General features: G+C 41.9%; 1 protein-coding gene across 1 annotated transcript in view; it reads left to right on the forward strand.

The window, feature by feature from the left end:
* LOC140499981 (adhesion G protein-coupled receptor E3-like) overlaps positions 1–22,378 on the forward strand; it is a 70,895-nt gene that overhangs the window by 19,259 nt on the left and 29,258 nt on the right. The window contains exons 8-11 of the mRNA XM_072602088.1: positions 9,406–9,561; positions 16,415–16,452; positions 17,213–17,390; positions 19,013–19,126. Coding sequence (XP_072458189.1) covers positions 9,406–9,561; positions 16,415–16,452; positions 17,213–17,390; positions 19,013–19,126 — 486 coding nt within the window. The remainder of the gene's footprint in view (positions 1–9,405; positions 9,562–16,414; positions 16,453–17,212; positions 17,391–19,012; positions 19,127–22,378) is intronic.

Below are 22,378 nucleotides of genomic sequence, written 5' to 3' on the forward strand. Positions count from 1 at the left end.
GAAGAGCTCCACAAATGGTAGTGTATTGACTGACTGAGGGAGATGCTAGAGGTATTTTGGATCCTGTGATGAAGAAAGTGAGGGCTCAGGAGGTGCAGAAGCTTGCCTTTTGGCAGATCCCCTTCCTCCCTGTGTGCGAGGTCACCTCCCAGGCTCAAGCTTCCCTTCTCCAGCAGCTGTTCAGCAGACCAGCCCCTCTCTCTCTGGTTTCCATCTGCCATATTTCTCTTTCCCAGAAATACAGATGTTTAGGGATGGGAGATGAATTAGCCCATTTCTTGGAGAAAATGTTCTAGAAGTTGACTCTGGAAAGGCACTATGAAGGTTTTATGCAGGACTTTCCCCAACAACAGCCTTTGAGGGAGATACTGAAGAAACTCGTAATTCCAACTGGGATGAAAGCCCAGGCCTTGACCATTGTCTCATCTACTTCCTGTCTTTGTCCATATCAGGAACTTGAAGACCTTATATTGTTAACAGATGCTTTGGGAGATGAACTTGAGGACCAGGTGGTTTATTGAGACCTAGCAGGAGTCTCTGGGCCACATTTTAAACAGCATCACAGGGAGAGAGATGCTCACAGGTCCCACTCCCTCAGGGAGGTGGGGCTAAGAAGGTCCTTGGAGGGTTCTGGCCTTCCTGCTCCCAGCATTCTCTCCCTGACCTTCACACTGAGCCAGAAGCTGGCTGCACTGAAAGACAGACCATTCTCTCTGCTAGGTCTGGAGGCTCTGGGATTTCCTAGTTTGTTTGGATAATTAGAATCTTTCCAAGGAAAATGGGATTATGTCAACCAAAGGGGCAGAGATTGGGGGAACAGCCAGACACAAGAAGGGTCCTCCTTCCTCCCCAGATGGATGAGCCAGTCTAAGACCTTGTGAAGTCTAAGACTTCACATCAAGGGGGCAGAATATCGGGTCACTAGGGAGAAACCTGAGGGCTCCCTCAGCCAAGATGAAAGAGAAGCATGCACCCAGAAATTCCATAAATATTGGTGATACAAATATCAAGAACAAAAACAACAAAAAAGGAAATAGAAGAGAGAGACGGTCCCTTGTTCTCACAAAACTTCTAATTTAAGCACGAGAGTGAATAGAAGTCTGGCACCTTCAGCCCCAAACTCAACGACCATAACTAGCTTTATGACCTCAGATCACTTAACTTCTCTGGGCCTCAGTTTCCTAATTTAGTGTTGGACCAGATGACCTCTAGGGTCCCTACAAATTTGTTCAGTCGATTCAGTGGTATCTGACTCTCTGATCCACTTTGGGGTTTTCTTGGCAGAGATAGTGGAGTGGTTTACCATTTCCTTCTCCAGCCCATTTGACAGATGAAAAACTGAGGCAAACAGTGACCTGCCCAGCTTGGAAGTGTCTGAGGCTGGATTTGAACTCTGGAAGATGAGGTTTGCTGACTGCAAACCTGCAACTCTATCCACTGAGGCACCCAGCTGCCCAGCCCTGGGAGTCTATAATAAAAGGGAACTCAGCTTCCTGGGTTGATTTCACCCAAAGAAGGAAGGGGAAGGAAATGAGAGGCCCTAAGATCATTGCTTCTGGAGTCCCAGGCCAAGGAGGGAAACAGAGACTTAATAGAAGAGGATGGAGGCTCCAGGGACTTGGGGTGTCTCTGTCCAGCCCAGTTCCATCCTCTCCAGGAGCTGGATAGTTACAAGAGATGCCAGTGTCCAGACACCCCTCCTCAGTCTCTGCTGTGTCCACATTAGAGGTCGTCCTCATCTTCTTTTTCTTTCTATTACAGATATAGATGAATGTCAGAGCAACCCCTTAAGGTGTGAACCCCGTGGGCTCTGTATAAATAACCCTGGAAGCTTTACATTCAAATGCAAGCCAGGCTTTGAGGAAGTCTGAGAGAATGGGAATTATACCTGTATAGTTAAGCCCCTGTGGGAAGCAGCCCAGGGACTCCCAGGGGATGGACTGAGGCCCCTGGAGAAGGAAGAGAATAAGGCACGATGCTAACTGCTTTATAAAGATAATCTCATAACCACCCTTGGCAGCTAGATGGCTCAGTGTGGATAGAATGCTGGGCCTGGAATCATTAAGACTCATCTTCCATAGTTCAAATCTGGCTTCAGATATTTACTAGCTGTGTGACCCTGGGCAAATCACTTAACTCTCTTTGCCTCAGTTTCTTCATCTGTAAAATGAACTGGAAAAGGCTATGGCAACCCACTCTGGTATATTCACCATGAAAACCTTAAATGGGGTCACAAAGAGTATGACATGATTGAAAAAACTGAACAAATGCATAGAGGCACATGATGGCAGGGTGACATAGAGAAGCAGGGTTTCCCAACTGTGATACACAGCACAATGATTTTCCTGCTCCACACAACTTTTATTCCTAAACCTTATAAATTAAAGGAACCATCCTGCCTCTTCCTGCTCCTCCCAATCCCAGGTACCTGACTTCACCCTCTCCCCCATCCAGAGTGAGTCCCAGAGGCTGCGTTTATTAGACAAGGCCCTGTAGAACGAATATATTTGCCTAGTTTGGGATAAAGTCATGTAGGTGACACAGTGGAGATACTGCTGGTCTGGGAATCAGGAAGATCTGAGTTCATATCCAGCCTCAAACACTCACTAGCAAGGTGACCTTGGATAGGTCACTTAACCTCAGTTTCCTCAAGTGCAAAACGAGGATTATAATAGCATCTGCCTAAGAGAGTTGTTGTGAGGATCAAATGAGATAATGTTTGTAAACTGCTTAGCCCAGTGCCTGGCACGTACTAGGTACCATGGGAATGTTAGCTTATGGCATCTGAAATGGAGGCTCATCTTCTCCCAGAGATAAGGAGGAGCACAGGTCTAGCACCGCTAGCACTGCTCTGTTCTCTGCCACTGCAGAATGTAGAGTTAAATGCATGTGTGTCTGGGGAGGGCAGGATTTTCTCCCCTTATCTCCTCCCCTTACTCAGGAATGTCTGCTTATGACACTTAAGATAAAAATGAATTCTGATTAAGAATAGGGTCAGAGATGCAGCCCTGGAAGGGACCTGGAGGACATCTAGTCCAACCCACGCATTTGACAGAAGTGGAAACTGAAACCTACAATGTATTGTTTGGTTTTCCTAGATTGTATGTATTTGTAACAAAGTGAGGATGTGGGATGGGGGTGGGGAAGCATAGGAGGGCATCCTTGGGAAGTGGCAGTCTGGTTTTTTTTAATTAATTAATTTATTTGTTTTCAGTTTTCTACAGTCACTTCCATATATCTTAGATTTTCCCCCTCCCTCTCCTACCTTTCTCATTCTTTCCCCATTCCCACCCTGAGGCAGCGTGCAGTCTCATATAGGTTCTACACATACATTCCTATTAAATACATTTTCACCTTAGTCATATTGCATAGAAGAATTAAAATGAGTGGGAGAATCCATGAAAACAAAACAAAACATAACACAAGAGAAAATGCTCTGCTTCATTTTGCGATCCAGTTCCATAGTTCTTTCTCTGGATGGGGAAGGTGTTTTGCCTCGAGTCCACTGGGAATTTTTTAGGTCCTTGCATTGCTGTGAAGGGCTAAGTCTACCAGAAAAATTCTTTGCACACTGTGATTGTTGCTGTGTACAAAGTTCTCCTGGTTCTGCTCCTTTCACTCAGCATCAGTTCATATAGGTTCTTCCAAGCCTCTCTGAAGTCTTCCTGTTCATCTTTGTTATAATCCAATAGTATTCCATAATATACCACAACTTATTCAGTCATTTCCCAGTTGATGGGCATCCCTTCAATTTCCAGTTCTTGGCCACCAAAAGGAGAGCTGCTATAAATATTTTTGTACATGTGGGACCCTTTCCCATTTTTATGATCTCTTTGGGATACAGTCCTAGAAGTGATAGTGCTGGATCAAAGGGTATGCACATTTTGGTAGCTCTTTGGGCATAGTTCCAAATTGCTCTCCAGAATGGTTGCATCAGTTCACAGCTCCATCGGCAATGAATTCGTATTCCAATTCTCGAACATCTTCTCCAATATTTATCATCTTCCTATTTTGTCATGTTAGCCAATCTGATAGGTGTAAAGTAGTACCTCAGAGTTGTTTTGATTTGCATCTCTCTAATCAATAGTGATTTAGAGCATTTTTCATATGATTGTTTTATTTTTTAAAAGAAAAGAACATCAAAAAATATTTTAAACAAATTGAATCCCAAAGAAATTGTGACTTAGCCAAGGCAAGGCTAGGATGTAGTAAGTAGTTGGTGGAGGACATCACATGGTGACTGAGAGCCTGTGTGGAAATGTGGCAACAGTACTGACTCTAGTCAGGAGATTGGGGTTCAATCTGATGTTTAAAATACCTTACCTATGTCTCTATACCTCTCTGGGCCTCAGTTTTCTCATGTGTAAATTATGGATATTCAATTACATGACCTCTAGATTTCTTTCCAGCTCTATAATTTTACAGTAAAAAGGAGCAGGGGGAAGGTGAGAGAGGGAAGGATGCTGCTTGGCGAATTTCACCCGAAGAAGGAAACAGATGGAAATTAGTTTCACTAGGGTCAATGTCTCAGGAAGCCCAGGCCAGGGTGTAATATGGAGACTGAAGGGAGAGATCTCAAGTTTCCAAGGCTTGGGATGCTTCTGTCCAGCCTAGTTTCCATTGTCCCCAGGAGGCACACAGGGGCAAGACAAGCCACCCAGGTCTTGGTTGTGTCCAAACTAGGGTTACTAATCACCCTTCTTTTGCTAATGCTCCCTTCTTTTGGGACATAAAAAGTAATTTCAGAACAAATCACCCTGTTAGCCAAATGGAATCTGTGAGAATTCAGTTGGAAGCTATGTGTGCACATGTGAACCAGGATTTATTAAAAGCAGTGAGAACCAATCTGAGTGCATAGGGATTTATGTCTCTAGAGAATAAAAGGACCCACAACCCTATGGGACTTCTGAGGTAATGGAGCAAGGCATTCAATGAGTCAGTCAAGGCTCAGGGCCAAGGCAAAAAGTACCTTGGACAGGGAACCTGGGCAGGCCTACCCATCTCTGAGCTGGAAGAAGTTTGGAACCAAGTGTTCTAGGCAACAGAATATGGGCAGCACTAGCCAGATACCCTCAAGTCTTGGAGACTTTGTGAGCACCGAGGCAGCCCCCTGTCCATCTGATGGGAAGAACAGTTCCCTTCAGCATAGGATCCCTGAACCTGATGCACTGGCCCTGCCTACTTTGGGGTCATGCATAAGTCACTCACCCCCTCTGACGCTCAGGGGGCTCATCTATAGGACTCCCAGCCCAACTCCCAAAGGTGCGATAAAGAAAGGCTTTGTAACCTTAAGGTGCCAGAGAAATGGAGGCTGTTGTTATTATCCTGGCTGGCTGACTTCCCTTTGCAGCAGAGAGTTCACCCAATCAACCTTTCTCCATGATTCTTCTGTAACTCTGTCCCAGCACTTGGATTAGTTCCCCTAACTTCCCTCACCCTCTTCAAATGCCCAGACCATCTTTTTTCTATCATGCATTTTCATGAAGACAGTTTTCCTTCTGTTTCTTGAAGTTCCTCATTGGTTCTAGGATACAGGGATCTCACACCCCTATGGGCCTCTCTAGCACCCTATGTGTGGACCTCAATTATGTTCTATGTCTCACAGTCAGACTGCAACACCAATGGAATATTGTTATTATGATATAGACCTTTATTTTTTAGGGGTCAATAGAGAAGATTGGAAGTTTCTTGAACTCCAGACTGCTATCTTCTTCTGAAGAATTTTGAGCCCAATTCACTTTCTATCTCTATGGTCTGTCCCAAATATACGTAATGATGAGCATGCTCTATAAGTCTTCCATCCAACTGCAGGTCATAAAATGTGTTATAGACATTCTTTTAAAATTAGTTCTTTGTTCCTTTTTAGTTTTCAATATTCACTTCCACAAGATTTTTGAACTCCAAATTTTCTTCTCATCTCTCTCCTCCCCCCACTCCAAGATAGCATGCATTCTGATTACCCCTTCCTCCTATCTGCCCTCCCTTCTTTTTTTTATTTTGGAGGGGAGAAAGCAGGGCAATTGGGGTTAAGCACTTGCCCAAGATCATACAGTTAGTAAGTGTCAAGTGTCTGAGGCTGGATTTGAACTCAGGTCCTGACACCAGGGCCAGTGTTCTGTTCACTACACCACCTAGCTGGCCCTGCCCTCCCTTCTATCACACCTCTCTCTTCTCTTGTCCCCTTCCCTTCTATTTTCCTGTAGAGTAACATAGATTTCTATACCCCATTGCCTATATGTCTTTTTTCCCGGCTGAACATAAAAACAATTTTTAGCACTCGTTTTTATAAAACTTTGAGTTCCACATTCTCTCCCTTCTCCCCTCCTGACACACCCTCATTGAGCAGGCAAGCAATCTGATGTAGGTTATACATGTGTAAGATAGATTTTCATACCCAATTAAGTGTGTTTGTTATTCCCTCCTTAAGCCAAATCCGATGAGAGAAAGGTTCACTCGTTCCCTCTCTCCTCCTTCCTCTTCTCCTCTATTGTAAAAGCTTTTTCTTGTCTCTTTTATGTGAAATAATTTACTGCATTCTACCTCTCCCTTTTCTCCTTCTCTCAGTACATTCCTGTCTCTCATCCTTTAATTTTATTTTTTAGATATCATCCCTTCTTATTTAACTCACCCTGTGCTCACTCTCTTTCCATATGTGTGTGTGTGTGTGTGTGTGTGTGTGTGTGTGTATTCCTTCCAACTACCCTAATACTGAGAAAGGTCTCATGAGTTACAAATATCATCTTTCCATGTAGGAATATAAACAGTTCAACTTTAACAAGTCTCTTATGATCTCTCTTTCCTGTTTACCTTTGCACACTTCTCTTGATTCTTATATTTGAAAGGCAAATTTTCTATTCCTCTCTGTTCTTTTCATCAAGAATGCTTGAAAGTCCTCTATTTCATTCACTGCTTATTTTTCCCCCTGAAAGCTTATATTCAGTTTTTTGGGATAGGTGTATAGACATTCTTCATTCACTTGGTCTTTCCTATGTGTACGGTCAGGCCAAAGTTTTTTGTGTGGTTATGGACTGGACAGATACAAAGAAGAATACCATAGACCCCGCCATTAAGGAACTTACAGTCTACTAGAAAGGCTGTGACACAAATAAATAGAATACAAAGTAGACTGTGACAGTCCTGCAGTTCCCCAACCCCTCCAAAAAAGACCAAAAAACTGTATACGAACAAATGTGAATAGGGAGAGAGATTCCTTTGAATTGGGACAAGGTGGAAGGAATCAGGGAGGATTCCAGTAGAATGTAAGCTCTTTGGGGACAGGGCTATTGTTTTGGTTTTGTCCATGTTTCCTCAGTGCATGGCATGCAGTAGGCACTCAGTGTTTGGTGAATTGAACTGAACAGAAGAGGATCCAAACAGGCAGGGATGGTGAGGCAGGGTGCTCCAGGCAGGAGGTACAGCTAGGTTTCTCTGCTCTACAAAACATTTGCTGTTATACGTTTTTAATACACAGCCACTTATAGCCTTAGAGAGAGCTGCTTAGAGCACTGAGAAGTTAAGTGACTTTTCCCAGAATCACAGAGCCAACCTGTGTCAAGGGCAGGACTTGAACCCTGGTCTTCTGGCTCCAAGGCCAGCTTCTTTTTCACTACGATATCCTAAGAGTGCCAATGAAACATTTAAAATCCAAAGAAAACAAAGCCCAAAAGAGGTTATGATTTGAGGTAGCTAGCAGGTACAGTGGATAGAGCATTGGACCCAGAGTCACAGAGACCTGAGTTCAAATGCAACTGTAGATGCCACATGACCCTGGCAAGTCGCTTGACCTCTTTCTCCTTCAGTTTCATAAATTGTAAAATGGGGATGATAACAGCACCTACCTCTGAGGTGATGAGGATCAAGTGAGATAATATTTATAAAGTGCTTTAGAAAGCCTAAAGCACTATCTACATGCTAGCTATAATTATAATTAACCATTATAAGTATTATAAGTAGCTGCTGAAGAAAGTCATCCCTGGAAGGCTGGGGGGTTCCAATGGGAAGAGCATTGGCTCTGGGGGTCAGAGGAGGGAGAATCAAATCCCATCTTTGAGACTTACTGGCTGTGAAAACCTGGACAAGTCACTTCCCCACCATGGGCTTCCCTTTCTTTATCTGTGAAAGGTGGAGGTTGGGATGGTCCCTTCAGCTCTGAACATAGGATCCCATATCCTGGATCAAGTTCCTATTGTCTGATTCTAACTGGACCTTCCCTGCTAGACAGTAATCTTTTTGTTCTCTCTTTTCTTACTCCTTCCTTTCTTTTTTTTCTTTCTTTTCTTTTTTTTGTTTTTCTTTCTCTCTCTTTCTTTCTTCTTTCTTTCCTGAGTCTCCCAATCTCACCCAGATGGAAGTGCAGCATCGATTCCTGAGCCCAATCCCACCATTGATTGTAAAGTAACTTTTCTCCTGTTCCATTTCCAATCTGGTCTAGTTTTCCCATCCTTAGGCACCCTGGCAGCCCTCCCCTCCTAGAACTCATTGCATTGGTACCAGGTTAGCACAGACACTAAATTGGCTTTAAACCTCCTATAACTCAGAACTCCAGAGCTCAAGAGATCCGCCTCAGCATCCCTCTCAGGGAACAGGGATTACAGGTCATACTACCTGCGCAGTCTTTGTATTTGTCCAAAATTTCATCTCTGTAGTACTCCGAAAGCTGCTTCCCTTCCAATGGGACAGTTCACAACCCTGCCCTGCCTCCTTAACCCCCTCATGCCCATGACCCCATCCCCCCTAGGATCTCAGCAGGGCACCTGGCCTCCTACTCTACTGAGAAGATCAAGGCTGCCCTCCCAGAGCTCCCTCACCTCCTGGCCATCATCCTTCCCAGACCATCCTCTTCTCCTGTTCCTCTTTTTCTGGGGAAGACAAGGCTCTTTTCCTTGCCCAGGCCAGCCCCTTTACTGGTGCCTCCATCTCATCCCCTCTCCTCTCTTCAGGAGTTGGTTCTGGAGACAATGACCTGACCCTCTGCCTCCAAATCATCAGCTTCTCCTTGGCCATGGGCTCCTCAGATCTCCCCCAGCCAAAGAAATCTCTCTTGGCCTCCTCAAGTTACCTCCTGTGTCTTTTCCCCCTGTCACTGTCAGAGGCCTGAGAAGAGATGTCTGTACTTATATGTCAGCAGGAAGGTTCCAGAAAGAATTCAGAGATTAGGAACTGTCTCTGAGCCCATCCCTTTCTACTTCCTTCCTGATTTTTCCTTTTTTTTCTTCTCTTCCTTTTTGTTTTCTTTTTTTCAACCAGCAAGAATTTCTTTCCTATTCCTTTAGCCCCTTTGGAAAAGAAAATGAAAAAGAAAGCCTCTGTAACAAACAGCATAGTATAGTCAGATGGAACAAATGCCCACTTGGGCCATGTGCAAATATGGATGTTTCATTCTTTTTCTCTTTTCTTTTATTGCAGATATTAATGAATGTGCATCACCCATTAATGCCTCGTGTGGTCCGAATGCAAGCTGTGTTAATACAATAGGAAGTTACCAATGCATCTGTAACTCTGGATATGCACTTCCTTCTGGAGGGAAGACATTCCCAAAGCCCACTATGAACAACTGTCAAGGTACAAACCTCTCCTGCATTCTGTGTCTAGCGTGAGACCCACTGAAGGACTCTTTGTGCTGAGGTGAGAGCAGAGAAACCCCTCCCTGCATGGGCCACCTCTGCCCAGAGGCCTTTGCCTCCTCATATGGGCCCCCTCTGACCTTCCTCAGGCCCCTCCCTGACTCAGGCTCTCTCTGTTCAGTTCCCTTAGCTCCTCACTACAGGGGCTACCTATAAATCCTGGGAACTCTCCCCTTCTCTCTGTTCTGTCCATCCCAGATCAGACTCCTCAGGAAACCTCATCCAAGTGCTGTGGCCAGACCTTGGCTCAGAGTTGGGAGGTTCAAATCTCCTTCCAAGCTACAACCCAGAAGAAGGAATTGAGGCCACAGGAGTCTGACCTGCTGGCACTGCTTTCTGCCTGTGGGACCCAATATTGAGGAGAAAGAGGGAAAAGGGATATTTTTGGAGGGGACTGGACAGTGATTTCTCTCCCAATGCCCTGTTCACTGTACTCTCAGAGAGGAATCTGAGGCATTGAGAGGCTGGGGGCCTTGGAGACTCATAGATCCAGTGTGTGTCTAAGGGGAAACATGAAGGTTTTCTTAACTCTGAGCCTAGCTCTCTCTCCATTAGGCCTCATTCCATCTCTTATCCAATAGCCTTTACTTAAGTTACTTAATGGGTACTACAGGATTATACAAGTATTATACAGATCATCCAAATTTTTTTTGGAGGCAATTGAGGTTAAGTGACTTGCCCAGGGTCACACAGCTAGTAATGTGTCAAGTGTCTGAGGCTGGATTTGAATTCAGGTCCTCCTGACTCCAGGGTCAGTGCTCTATCTGATATACTACCTAGCTCCCCAATCATCCACATTTCAACAACCTGGGACAAAATTCCTGTCGTTACAATGTACTTACACTCTGTGAGTGTGTGTGTATGTGCTCTAACTAGGTATATACAATATGGAGTTAACTAAATGTGCCAAGGACTTTTCTGAATAGAGCATCATCAGTTAGTTTCCTCATCTATAATTCAGAAATAATAATAGTTTTGCTTCCTGCTTCACAAGACTATAGCAAACATGCTTAGCAAACCATGAAGTATAAGAGTTGTTACTATCCATTTCATTCCTCTGACTAGATTCTCAGTGTTGTCATCAGTGTCCCCAGTATGGGGAGGGATGCAATCTAAGATAAATGTAGCACCAGCGCTGGGTTCACTCTCCAGACCTACAATCCAACTAGGAGAACAAATCCCCAAAGCCGGACTGCTTCTGCTCCCCATGGAATTCTGAGCGGTTGTGGGGTGGTTTCTCTAAATTATGACTTTCTAGACTCCAAAATTGTGCTTCACCTGATGAGTGTCAATTGATATCGGTCAGCCAGACTTAATGACTTTCTAGAAACAGATATTTACTAAAGTGGTACAGTAAGAACAGTTATCACAAAATCTCTCCCCCAAACCTACTACATGTTCTCTCACAAATGCATACATACACAGTCCAAGGAAAAGTTTGCTCAACCTCAAAGGGCCTGTGTGGTAAAAGGATATTTCACTGTTCCTGGTCACTGATCTCTCCCAATCATAGGGCCCTTATGAAATTTACATTTCGAATAGTGTAGCTTTCTGCTGGCTTCTTCACAAAATCCAGAAGCTGCCTTTCCTCAGTCCCCAGTTCTCAATGCAGACACTACCATCAGCTCTTCCGAGGATGCTACTAGGTAAGATGCTGATGGAAAGTCCCAAATCCTCTGGACCTTTCCAGGTTCACAGGTCTTTCTCTGGTCACGCTGGGGCAAGGAGGCAAAGGAGGAAAAGGTTCCTGACCATGTGGAAAAGAGGAAGAGAATGAAGTGATTCATTCCTTATCTGGGCAAAGACCATGAAAACAGACCAAAGGATAAGCCTGAGCTTGTGTACCTAGACATAGACTATTTTCTTTCCCTTCCTTCCAATATCTCTCATTGCTTCATTGCAGTTTCAAATGTCAAGGGACCAATGGCTGTAAACTTCATTATAATACTAATAGCCTACCCTATGAAGTCAGATAAATTGATAACAAAAAGTCTTTGGAAAAATAAAAAATAAGCCAAAAATTTCCAAGGGAAATTGTAATTCAAAGTGACAATGACCAACTTCCTGTTGGCTTTCTTTTAATTTTGAAATGAACAAATCAAAACCAAAACAAACAAACATGATCATTTCCATATACACAAAGCAGAATACAAAAAGAATTTTCTCTAAGAAATCATGAATCTCTATTCTATATTACTTGCCTTTTGAAAGAAAACAAAAAATTCAACATTATTCTTTCAAGAGTATCTTCTCCATGCTTCCTTCTGAACTTTCTTCTGTCCTTCTTTGGGTAGTTCTTTTTTAATGTCTCAGCAGCTCTCTTCTCTTTCTTTCCTACTTCTTTTCTCATCACCATCCAAGCCCACCTCTCCTCCAAACATCCTCTCAATTGCAAATGGAGAAAAGAGGAGAACCCTGTAATAAATAAGTATCATTGAGCAAAATAAATCTACACAGGAGTCATGGTCAAAAAGGCATATCCCTAACAACCAGGAAGTAGGTAGCATGCTTCACTATAGATCTTTCTGGGGACATGGTTATCATTGCTTAGATCAGAATTTCTAAGTCTTTCTAAATAATTCTTTTTTATAAATTGTTATCATTGTAAAATATGGTCTCTGGCTTCTGCACTCTTTTTTCTGTATCCGTTCATATTTTCCAGGATTACAATGATTTCCTCATTTCTTTTGGCATAAAAATATTCCATTAAACAACGTGTTCAGTCATTCTCCAATTGATAAGTACCCTGTTGGTTTCTAGTTCTCTGATTTTTTGTTTGTTTGGGGTTTTTTTACTTTAAGTCTCCCCTTACAATCAAGATGTTTATTTAGCTTATGACTGTTCTGTCTCTGATATTATCCTCCCTCATAATGAAACTCCCTTTCCTGTGCCTGCCAGTCTCTCTATTGAGTTTCATTCATTTCTGCACCAAACTATGTGTTTGTGTGTGTGTCTGCGTGTCTGTATGTGTACATATTCAAAACTCTTTTATCTGGTTCAGAAGAAGGTTGCACGCTCTCCTCAGCACTTCCTCTATCTTGTACATTTTTATCACAAACAAATTTTGAGAAGGAACTAGTTCTACTTCCTTTCCCTTTCTACACTAATATATGCTTTTATGTTGCATTTGTTTTCCCCTCTTAAAGTCGTCAGAATAGAATGAAGCTACAGTTAGTAAGTCAAGAATTATTTACCTAGAACTAACTATGTGCCAGGCACTATGTTAAGCCATGGAAATAAAAATATAAGCAAAAAAAGGACAGGCCCTGGCCTCAGGAAACTTACATTGTAAGGGGACAAGACAACAAATAAAAGATGAGCTGAAAAGAGGGGTAAGAGAGAAGGAGGTACTTGGTTGGGATGGCTGGACTAGGGCCTTTTTCAAGATGGAAAATCTAGGAAGAGCTTACTAGTAGGTGAAGGGGACCACAGAAACAGAATCGGGAGGATTGTGCCTAAATCTAGACGGTGAAAGATGGCTAGTCCAGGGCCCTTCCCCAAGAATGGAAATATTGCAAAGAGCTCATCAGTGAGAGAACAGGGCAACCAGGAGCACATGTGACAGGTGACTGAGACAACGTGGAATAATCCACAGAATCAGGATTGGTTGTTCTGGATTCCTTCTCCTAAATAGAGGCTCAGGGATACATCTTCAAATCCTCTTTTTTTCTAATATAACTCCCTCAATATCCTTTGAAGACATTAAGGTTCTATACGGACACTTGTTTCTTCTATCTATTAGAATATTAGCTTTTCATCATCACATAGCACCTTCCGATTGCTCAAGTAAATTTTCCTTTCCAGGTTTCTCCTAAATCTTACACTTGCATTTCCAAGTTCCTAATTAGATCTTATCTTTTCATTAGAACTACCTGAAAATCTTCTATTCCAAGAAAATTCCACTTTTCTCCCTGTAGAATGATATTTCGTTTTGAAGTTATTTTTTATTTTTAGTTATTCTTGAATGTAAACACATATCTTTTACCATTTAGAATACTTTCCTCTAAGACCTCCTCTTGTTTATGGCAGAAACTGCCAAATCTTATGCAGTTCTGACTGGTTCCTCGGTACTTAAACTTTATTTTCTGGCTGCTTGAAGAATTTTTTCTTGACAGAGAAGCTTTGGATTTGGGCTATAAAATTCCTGGAATTTTTCCTTCAGAGGTTTCTTTCAGAAGATCAACGGTTTCTTTCTATTTTCACTTTGTACTCTGTTTGGATCTGGACAAATTGATCATTATTCTTCAATTATGGGGTCCAGGTGCTTTTTTTAAATCCAAGTGTGCAGGGAGTCTGACGATTCTTGAATTATCGCTCCTTGACTCTCTTCCAAGACAATTGTTTCTGATAGAAGACACCTTCTATTTTCTCCTATTTTTTCAGTCTTTTGACTTTGTTCTAATCTTTCTTGTTTTCTCACAGAATCTTTGATTTCTGCATGCTCTATTCTAATTTTCAGGGTATCCAATACTTGACTAAGGTTTACCATTCTCTGTTCTAAATTCTTTCCTTAGAGATTTTATTTCATAGTTTTATGTCTTATTCCATTTCTTCTAGGTAATCTTAAAATCTTTATGGAAAATCCATTATTCATACTCTCTTTTCTAGTTTGGATTTCAAGAAATCTCTAAATGTGTAAGAATTCTTTATGGTGGCTGGTATCCTCTGTTTAATAATATATTCAACCTGCCCTCCACCTCCAAAAGGTAGCTTGCCCTTGAGTTTTTGAAGTTCAGAGTGCTGTATGTTCAAAGAACTCTATGGCATCTCAAGAAAGGATACTAGAGGTCTCCAAGCCCCTAGGCTTAGGATTCTGAATTCTGCTGCCCACCCTGGCTGGTTGCATTCCCTCCTGGTTGGGGTTTCCTTACACACTAGGGCTTTCTCAGGGAGCTTCTATTCTTGCTATCTGCAGATACAGAGTCTTGCAGGACACATCTCATTATCAGAGACTGGAAGAGAGAGTGAGGGAGGATGTCAAGAGATTTTGAGATGAAGAGAAGGGGAAAAAATGGAGCTCAAAATGAATTACCTCATTTATCACACACACACACACACACACACACACACACACACATACACAGCAAAGTTCTAATTTGAGAAAATGAAAGGAAACTTTTTACTTTTCTTATCTTTTAACTGCATGGTTCTCAAAGGTGGTGCCCCAAATTATTTCATGAAATTCTTACTTATACTCTGAGACTTGCACATTCCCCAGTCTCTGACTCCAATGGTAGCTTACTACTGGCTATTCCTAGCTTGCAGTTTGGAGGAACACAATAGACAATCTACCTCCCAAGGTAGCAATAACCCCTACCAATTTGGTTGGAAATCATGTCATCAGTCCCCATTGTGCAGCCTATAATTCACTCTGCATAGTTAAGCTTTCTTAAGTCAATGAAATGATTTTTCACACTTTACTCAGCCAGGGGGTTAAAATAGGAATTGCTGATGTAACTTCGCAGAGGTGTAAGGCATAAAAGCCCAGTACACACACAATCAGCAATCATCATTCATCAGCACTGCTCCTTCAAAGAAGTAGTTTAGCAATTCGGTGTTCTTTTGTTAATCTAATTAATTTTTAATTTTTAAACATATAAAATTAAAATAAAAAAACAAATAAAAAAGATTTGCTTTTTTTTAGTTTTTTCCTAAAACCAGCTCTTAGTTTTGTTCATTTTCCCTTTCCATTTTATTCATCTCTCCTTTGATTTTCAGGACTTTTATTTTAGTTTTTAATTGGGGATCTAAATTTGGTGGGTTTTTAGTTGCATTACCAGTTCATTGATCTCTCTCTCTCTCTCTCTCTCTCTCTCTCTCTCTCTCTCTCTCTCTCTCTCTCTCTCTCTCTCTTTTCTTTTCTTTTTTACTGATGTAAATGCTTAGAGATGTAAATTTCTTCTAAGTATTGCTTTGGCTACATTCCACAAATTTTGTTATATTGTGTCATTGTTGTCATTATCTTTAATGATTTGTTCTTTGGCCCACTCATACTTTAGGATTAGATTATTTATATTCCAATTAATTTTTAATCTGTGCTTCATGAGTTGCATTTCAATAGAGATTTTCAAGCAGGGAATAGACAACCATTCGTCAGGGAAGTCATAGAAAGGGCACTAATTCAGAAATGGTCTCAGACTAGATGTCATCTTTAAACTCTGAGAATCTCTGTGATTCTATAAGAAGAAAATCAGTAATAGCTGAGTCACTTTCTCTCTCTACCTCAGTATTCTCAACTATAAGATGGGAGCAATAGTCTGTGAACTGTGTGCCTCACAAGATATTGTAGGGTTAACCAAGAAAGGATATAAAAATTATTCCATAGTGTAAAGTCTCAAAGATATAACTGATAATTATTGCTCTGAGACAAAGCCCAGGCTATGCACTCAGAGCACACATCATCTCCTACACCCCCATGGAAGTGAGAAGAAAAACTTAGCTCATGAGTGCTACTGTGAGAGGTGCGGCTTCTTAGTCACGGAGAAGTTAGAGGATAAAGTGAGACTTTCCAGGAGTCAGCTAGTAGAGGAATAATTCAAGCTGATTTGGGAGACAAAAACATCATCTCATTCCCCAAATGGTTTTTCATCTGTCTGGTTCTGAGACCCCAGATGTGAATGAGTATACTTCTGGGCTATATACCAAAACCCCAGGATTCAGAAACACCTTACTAATGAAGGCAAAACAGTATGATCTCAAGTCAACCTAAGACAATCCTTGGGGGATTAGCAGAAGGTCTGCATTTAACATGTGTCTTCCTAATGATCTTGCCTTACCTATCTCTTTTGTAGAAGTCTCCTTTCCCCGGAATCCAGGAGGCAGCAGCAAGGTGAGTTGTGACTGAATAGTAAAGCAGCAGTGAGATAGGAAGCAAGTAAAGGTAGTTGAGATCAGGGAGAGGAGAAAGGGAGTCAGATAAAGAGAAAAGTAAATGGGATAAAGTAGAACTGAGACAGATCATTGACTCAGAACCAGAAGAAGCGTCAAAAATCATCTAGTTCAACCTACTTGTTTGACTGACAAGGACAATGAAGCCCAAGATAGTGAAGTTAGTTGCTCCAGATCACATGGAGAATAAGTTCAGAGGCAGGCTTTGAACCAAGATCCTCTGGCTCCAGCTATGTTGTTCTTTCCACCATACCATGCTGCTTCTCTTGAGATGGAATCAGAGAGAGGAGAGATGCTGGTCATCTACAGGTGAGATGAGGGCAGGCTGTAAAGATATAGAATTAATAATCTGAAGATACAGAATTTAAACAACTACATCTCATAATGGTTGACAATTATCAAGTAATTTAAGGTTCCCACAGTTCTACACATACATTATCTCATTTCAGCTACACAACAACCCTGTAAGGCACATAGTATTGTACTCATTTTAGAGATAAGGAAAAAGCTCAGGAAGGTTACTTGACATTCTCTAGTCACAAAGTCACTGAGTATCATTGGTAGGATTTGAATTCATTCTTCTTGTTTCTAAGTCCAGCACTCTTACTCTAGCATCCTTCCTCCTAACTTAGTCCAAGCCCCAGAGCAGTGCCTTAGACAGGTCTTTTAACCTTATGACATTATTTATTTTCTCTCATCAGCTGGAAAATATCTCTATCCACCTTGAAGCACTTATTACCATTAATGAGTCTTCACCTGCTGAGAAAAAGAGAGTTGGAACCAAAGTGACAAAACTATTACAGGAATTAGAACAGGCTGCGTTGGAGGATGCTCTCAGTTCTCCTAAGACCCAGGTGGCACAGAACAACTCTTTTCTGGGTGAGCTTGTATGGTAGAGGTTGTGTCTTCCAGATCCCAGCAACCACTGGATTCAGTCCACTCAATGAAACAGCAAATAATTCAGTAGAAAAGTCAATCAGGTTGATATAGTGAATGAATAGCATTCAATGACTCACCTGGTCAGAATAGTGGGTCTTGGCAAACATCTATCAAATACATAGCAGGCATTTAATAAATTTTTCTTGATTGATTGGTTCATGTGCGAAATAGGAATTAAGTTTTATTTGCACACTTCCAGTTGATGGGGGGGGGGGTGCAGGGGGGTGACCTAGTACAGCGAGTAAAGGTCAGAAAACTACTACATATGCTCAATATGTTGGTTGAGGGAAAGCCTATCAGAGGAGAACATGAAGCCACATGGTCAGGGGATGGTATCACGGGAGAACCAAAGTTTGGAATTCTATAAGGGTCCTGCCTCATCCTGACCTGATCATAGTCCTTCCAGTGGCCATACTGGAAGCTACTCGTTCCTTCACGGGGAGGAACGTGGAAGGCCTTCCATCCTCTGAACTTCATTTTTAATCAATTTTTCTTGATCCCCTTTTTTATGCATCAAGTTTGTCCCTAACAGTTTGACAGGTTTTTAAGATTGCCTATGAATGAATGGGTTTTGAGTAAGGGTAGCTTACTTTCAGGATACTTCCTTACAGTGAAAGTTTCCTCCAGCTCATACCATATAACAAAATCACCTTCACTCCAATGCTCAACCCCTCCATGAAGAATGCCTTCCCTCATGGTGCTACCTCTCCCTACCTCTCTCCTCCTACTCCATCTGCCTCACCCAATGATCAAAAATCAGGTAGCATTCATAGCCAAACTGCCAGGGCTCAGTCTGGACTGTGGGGGTGACCAAATGCCCCTTTTCATGAAGAAGGGGCAAATAAATCCACCTTTCTTTGATTTCATCTTACCCAGGAATTAGAATACCTAGTCACAGTTCTACCGGGACCAGCCTAGCTGAATTTAGAAAAGCTAGGATCAATTGGTCTGATCAAGTGATAAATATTTGGACCATCCAGCTTTTGTAGAGGACTTCCAATGAGAGGGAATCCACTGCTTCCTGAGACATCCTTTTATGACTCTAGATAGTTCTTCTAGGAAGGTCTTCCTGATATCAAGTCAATGCAAAACTTCTACCCATTTATTGCTCCTGGTTCCAAACAGTATGAGCCTATGTCTCCTTCCAACTTAAAACTTTATTAGTTTTAAATCAGAGTAGGGAGCTTATACTAGTGAAAAATGCTGAAATGGTGCTAGGCTAGCCCTTGAGTAAAATGCTCCCCTTTAATGATGGTTGACCATCTACAATGTCACTATCCAAAGAACAAGAGAGATGTATATCTGATATGAATCCCTCAGACTCATACAATCTACATTAAAATGACAAGGAAACTATGCCATTCAGGCATTCCTGCCATTGGCCCAGATAACGGAATACTTCCCCTGAGTGCCAATGGTCCCAAAAGAAGACAAAATCAACTATCTGTGGGTCAGATATAGCTCATTCAAGGAAATGGGCTAGGATGCTTCCAATGGTGGTGGCTTTTTGTCTAAGAAGCAGTCAAGGCAGGTGGGCTCATTTGTTTCATTGTTGTTCCCAGCTTTTGAAACACTTGTCATCAGCAACTGCTCTCTGGAAAATGGAAACATCAGACTGGAAGCTCAGAATAACTCAGTAGAAATTTCCTGCATGGACATCCACTCAGATACTCAAGGTACACTCACTTTATGGGTTCTGTACTCACCCAGAACAGGATGGAATGCCGCACAATCCTTCTCTGTCAGAGAATCCCCCAGTATTCAGCTTAGAAGGACACTTGGAGGCTATCTCAATCAACTTGTATCTGTTGAAACAAAAATCCCTTCTGCCATAGACCTCAATGGCAAATAATCATCAGGTGTCTGTTTGGAGGGCTACAATGGGGGAATTTACATCCCTGGCCACCCCTTACCACTTTGGGATAGCATTAATTATGAGCAAAGTCTTCCTTACTTCAAGGACAAAGTGTCCTCTTGGTAAATACCATTACAAATACCATCAGCCTAATCATTTTTTTGCATATTTTACTAACTTGCTGACAACCAAATTATTGTTCTGCTACTATCATGATCTATAATTTCAACAGTGTGGGAAATTCCCACTGTATAGATAGGTTGATAACTCATAAAACTAGGAAAGATTAGGTGACTTGCCGATGATCACTATAGAAGGAGGGCCTTCTGAGGAAGCTTTGATAACTGTTTGTCATTTAGTAGTTTTCAGCAGTGTCTGGCTCTTCTTGATCCCTTTTGGGTTTTTCTTGCAAAGGCTGGAGTGGTTTGCCATTTCCTTCTCCAGCTCATTTCCCAGATGAGGGAGCTGAAGCAAATGGTAAAGTGACTTGTCCAGGGTCACACAGCTAGTAAGTGTCTGAGGTCAGATTTGAACTCAGGCCTTCCTGACTCCAGGCCTAGTATTCTATCTACTGTGCTCTTGAGGTCATAGTTGGGAGAGCTGGTTCAGATGTGAATGAATTCATTTAAACCTTCTCTGAAGCCATTGGGAGCTTTACTGATGCAAAAGGGAGCAGACCTGAGATTTAGCAAGGAGCTAAACAAAGGTACTGATATAAGAAAAGAACCACACTTGTAGAGAGAGAAAGCTATACAGCCCGTAGGACAATGATGTAATTTTAGAGTTTCTTAAGGGAGTTGGAGATTTAGGGACAGGATAAGTACAAACAAGGTGAGGAAGGTGGTTGTTTGCAAAATAAGAAAAAGTTGTCAAGACACAGGATAAGGAAGATGAATGACAGAACAAGGAATACAGGATAAGGGGGACAGAAGAAATGCTTTTGGTAGAAGTTGCAGGATATTTCAATATAAGGGGGAAAGGGCATTAGAATGCCCTCAGGTTACAGGAAGGGCTGTAGAATGAACCTCAAACCCCCTCAGAGAACCTGGGAAAGTGAGCCTTACTGACCCTTAGGGCAGTGTTTGTATCCATATCAATGCTGCCTAGCTATCCTTTGGTAACTGTTAAATTGAACTCAGATTCAATTCAAGTCAGTTAGCTTTAAGTACCTACTATCTGCAAATCAGTGAAAGACAACGTGGTATAGTTGATAGAGAGCTGGCCTTGAAGTCAGGAAGACAGGAATTTAAGTCAAAATGCAAGTCTAGCTATGTCATGCCCTGCCTCCTTTCTCAAACTCCCATGGCTCCCTATAAGTGTAAAATTCTCTGGCACTCAAAGCCCTTCATAACCTACACCCTACCATCAACTTTTCCACTCTTCCTACACATTACGCTCTACAGCCCTACCAATGGCATTGGCCTCCTTGCTATTTCTCACACAACAAACTCCATATTTCTACTGTGAGCATTGTCACTGGAGGTTATCCTCCATACCTGGAGTGCTTTACCTCTTCATCTCTACTTCTGGCTTCCCTGGACTTCTTTAGACCTTTTCCAATTTCCTTTCCCTCTGTTGATTATCTTCCATTTATCCCATATATAGCTTGCATATATATATATATTTATATAGTTGGTTTCATGTAGTTTCTCCCATTAGACTGAGCTTTCCAAGAACAGAAACTTTTGCCTTTGTGTGTAACCCCAGTACTTAGCACAATGCCTAACATATAATAGGCAATTAACAAATTTTTTTTGACTGACTGTTCAAGTCCTTTCTCCTCCACACACTGGACAAATGATTTAATGTTCCTCAAAAGAAACTTCCTGAACTGAAAAAAATCACAATGTGCAACATACTGTGCTTTATACTTGACATGCGAAGACATACATAAAATAGTGTCAGGCTTCAGGAGACTAACATTCTACTAGATCTCACAATCTTTACCCAGAAAAAAAAAAACCTTTATTCTTCATTCCCATAGACCAAACTGATCTACCCACTATTAGACCAATCTGTTCTAAGAAAAGATGACACTGCCACAGGCTAACTCAGGAAACACGAGGGCACCTCTTGCTTATGAGCCTCTTAACTTGACCTCTTGGACTGTCAGAGTCTTGAAGAATGAATGTATATGACATGGCTGAAGATGGAACAAAGAGACTATAAAGGAGCAGTCACAGAAGAAGGAGGAGAACCAGGAGAAAGCAGTGTCATGATAACTCAGGGAAGAGATAGTATCTAGGAGGAGAAGGTGGTCAACTGTATTCAATCCAGCAGAGGTCAAAAACCATGAGGACTGACAAGAGGTCAGTAAACTGGCAATTAAGAGATTATCGGTCATTTTGGAGAGACAGCAACTTCAGTTAAACAACAGAGTTGGAAGTCAGATCACAGAGATCTGAAAGCAAATGAGGAAGTAAGGGCCCTTCAAGTCCCTTCAAGACTCTCAGCCACAAGTGCTGAAGAGCAAAGCCTCAAGCTTAACCCTCTCACTCTCATCCTCTCAATTCTATGCCCAATGTTTCACTCCATAAATTATCATTCTTCCACTGTGCCTTCTGAAAGGTTTGTTCCACAATTACTAGAATGCTTTCATCTTAAACCTCTTCTTTCTCCCCTTCTCATTCTTATCATCTTTGCGCACTCATTGAGACCTGGTTCACTCTAGATGGCTTGGCTTCCTTGACTACCCTTTCCAGTAATGGTTGCTTTCACTCATATGCTCTGACTCAATGGTCATGATGGGAAGAGCCCTAATACTCTCTGCTTTTCATTATCATATCTGAACTCTCCCTTTCCCATCATCACTCAGCAATCTCTGCTATGAGTTTCATGCAATCCAAATTTTATCACTCAGTCCAGATTCTGATATCTATTATCTACAGACTCCCAAGATATTCTCCCTTTCTTTCCTATTGAGTCTGGTGCCTAGCTTACAGTGTCCTTTTCTACCCCATGTTCTTCCTTCTTCTAGGGGATGGCAACATACATTTTGATGTTCCTTCAAATACCCTAACTTCCCAATTCAGCAGTCTCACAATTCCTTACAACTCACAACTCAGATCCCACA

The sequence above is a fragment of the Notamacropus eugenii genome, chromosome 4 (genome assembly GCF_028372415.1).
Source record: "Notamacropus eugenii isolate mMacEug1 chromosome 4, mMacEug1.pri_v2, whole genome shotgun sequence".
Taxonomy (NCBI): Eukaryota; Metazoa; Chordata; class Mammalia; order Diprotodontia; family Macropodidae; genus Notamacropus; species Notamacropus eugenii.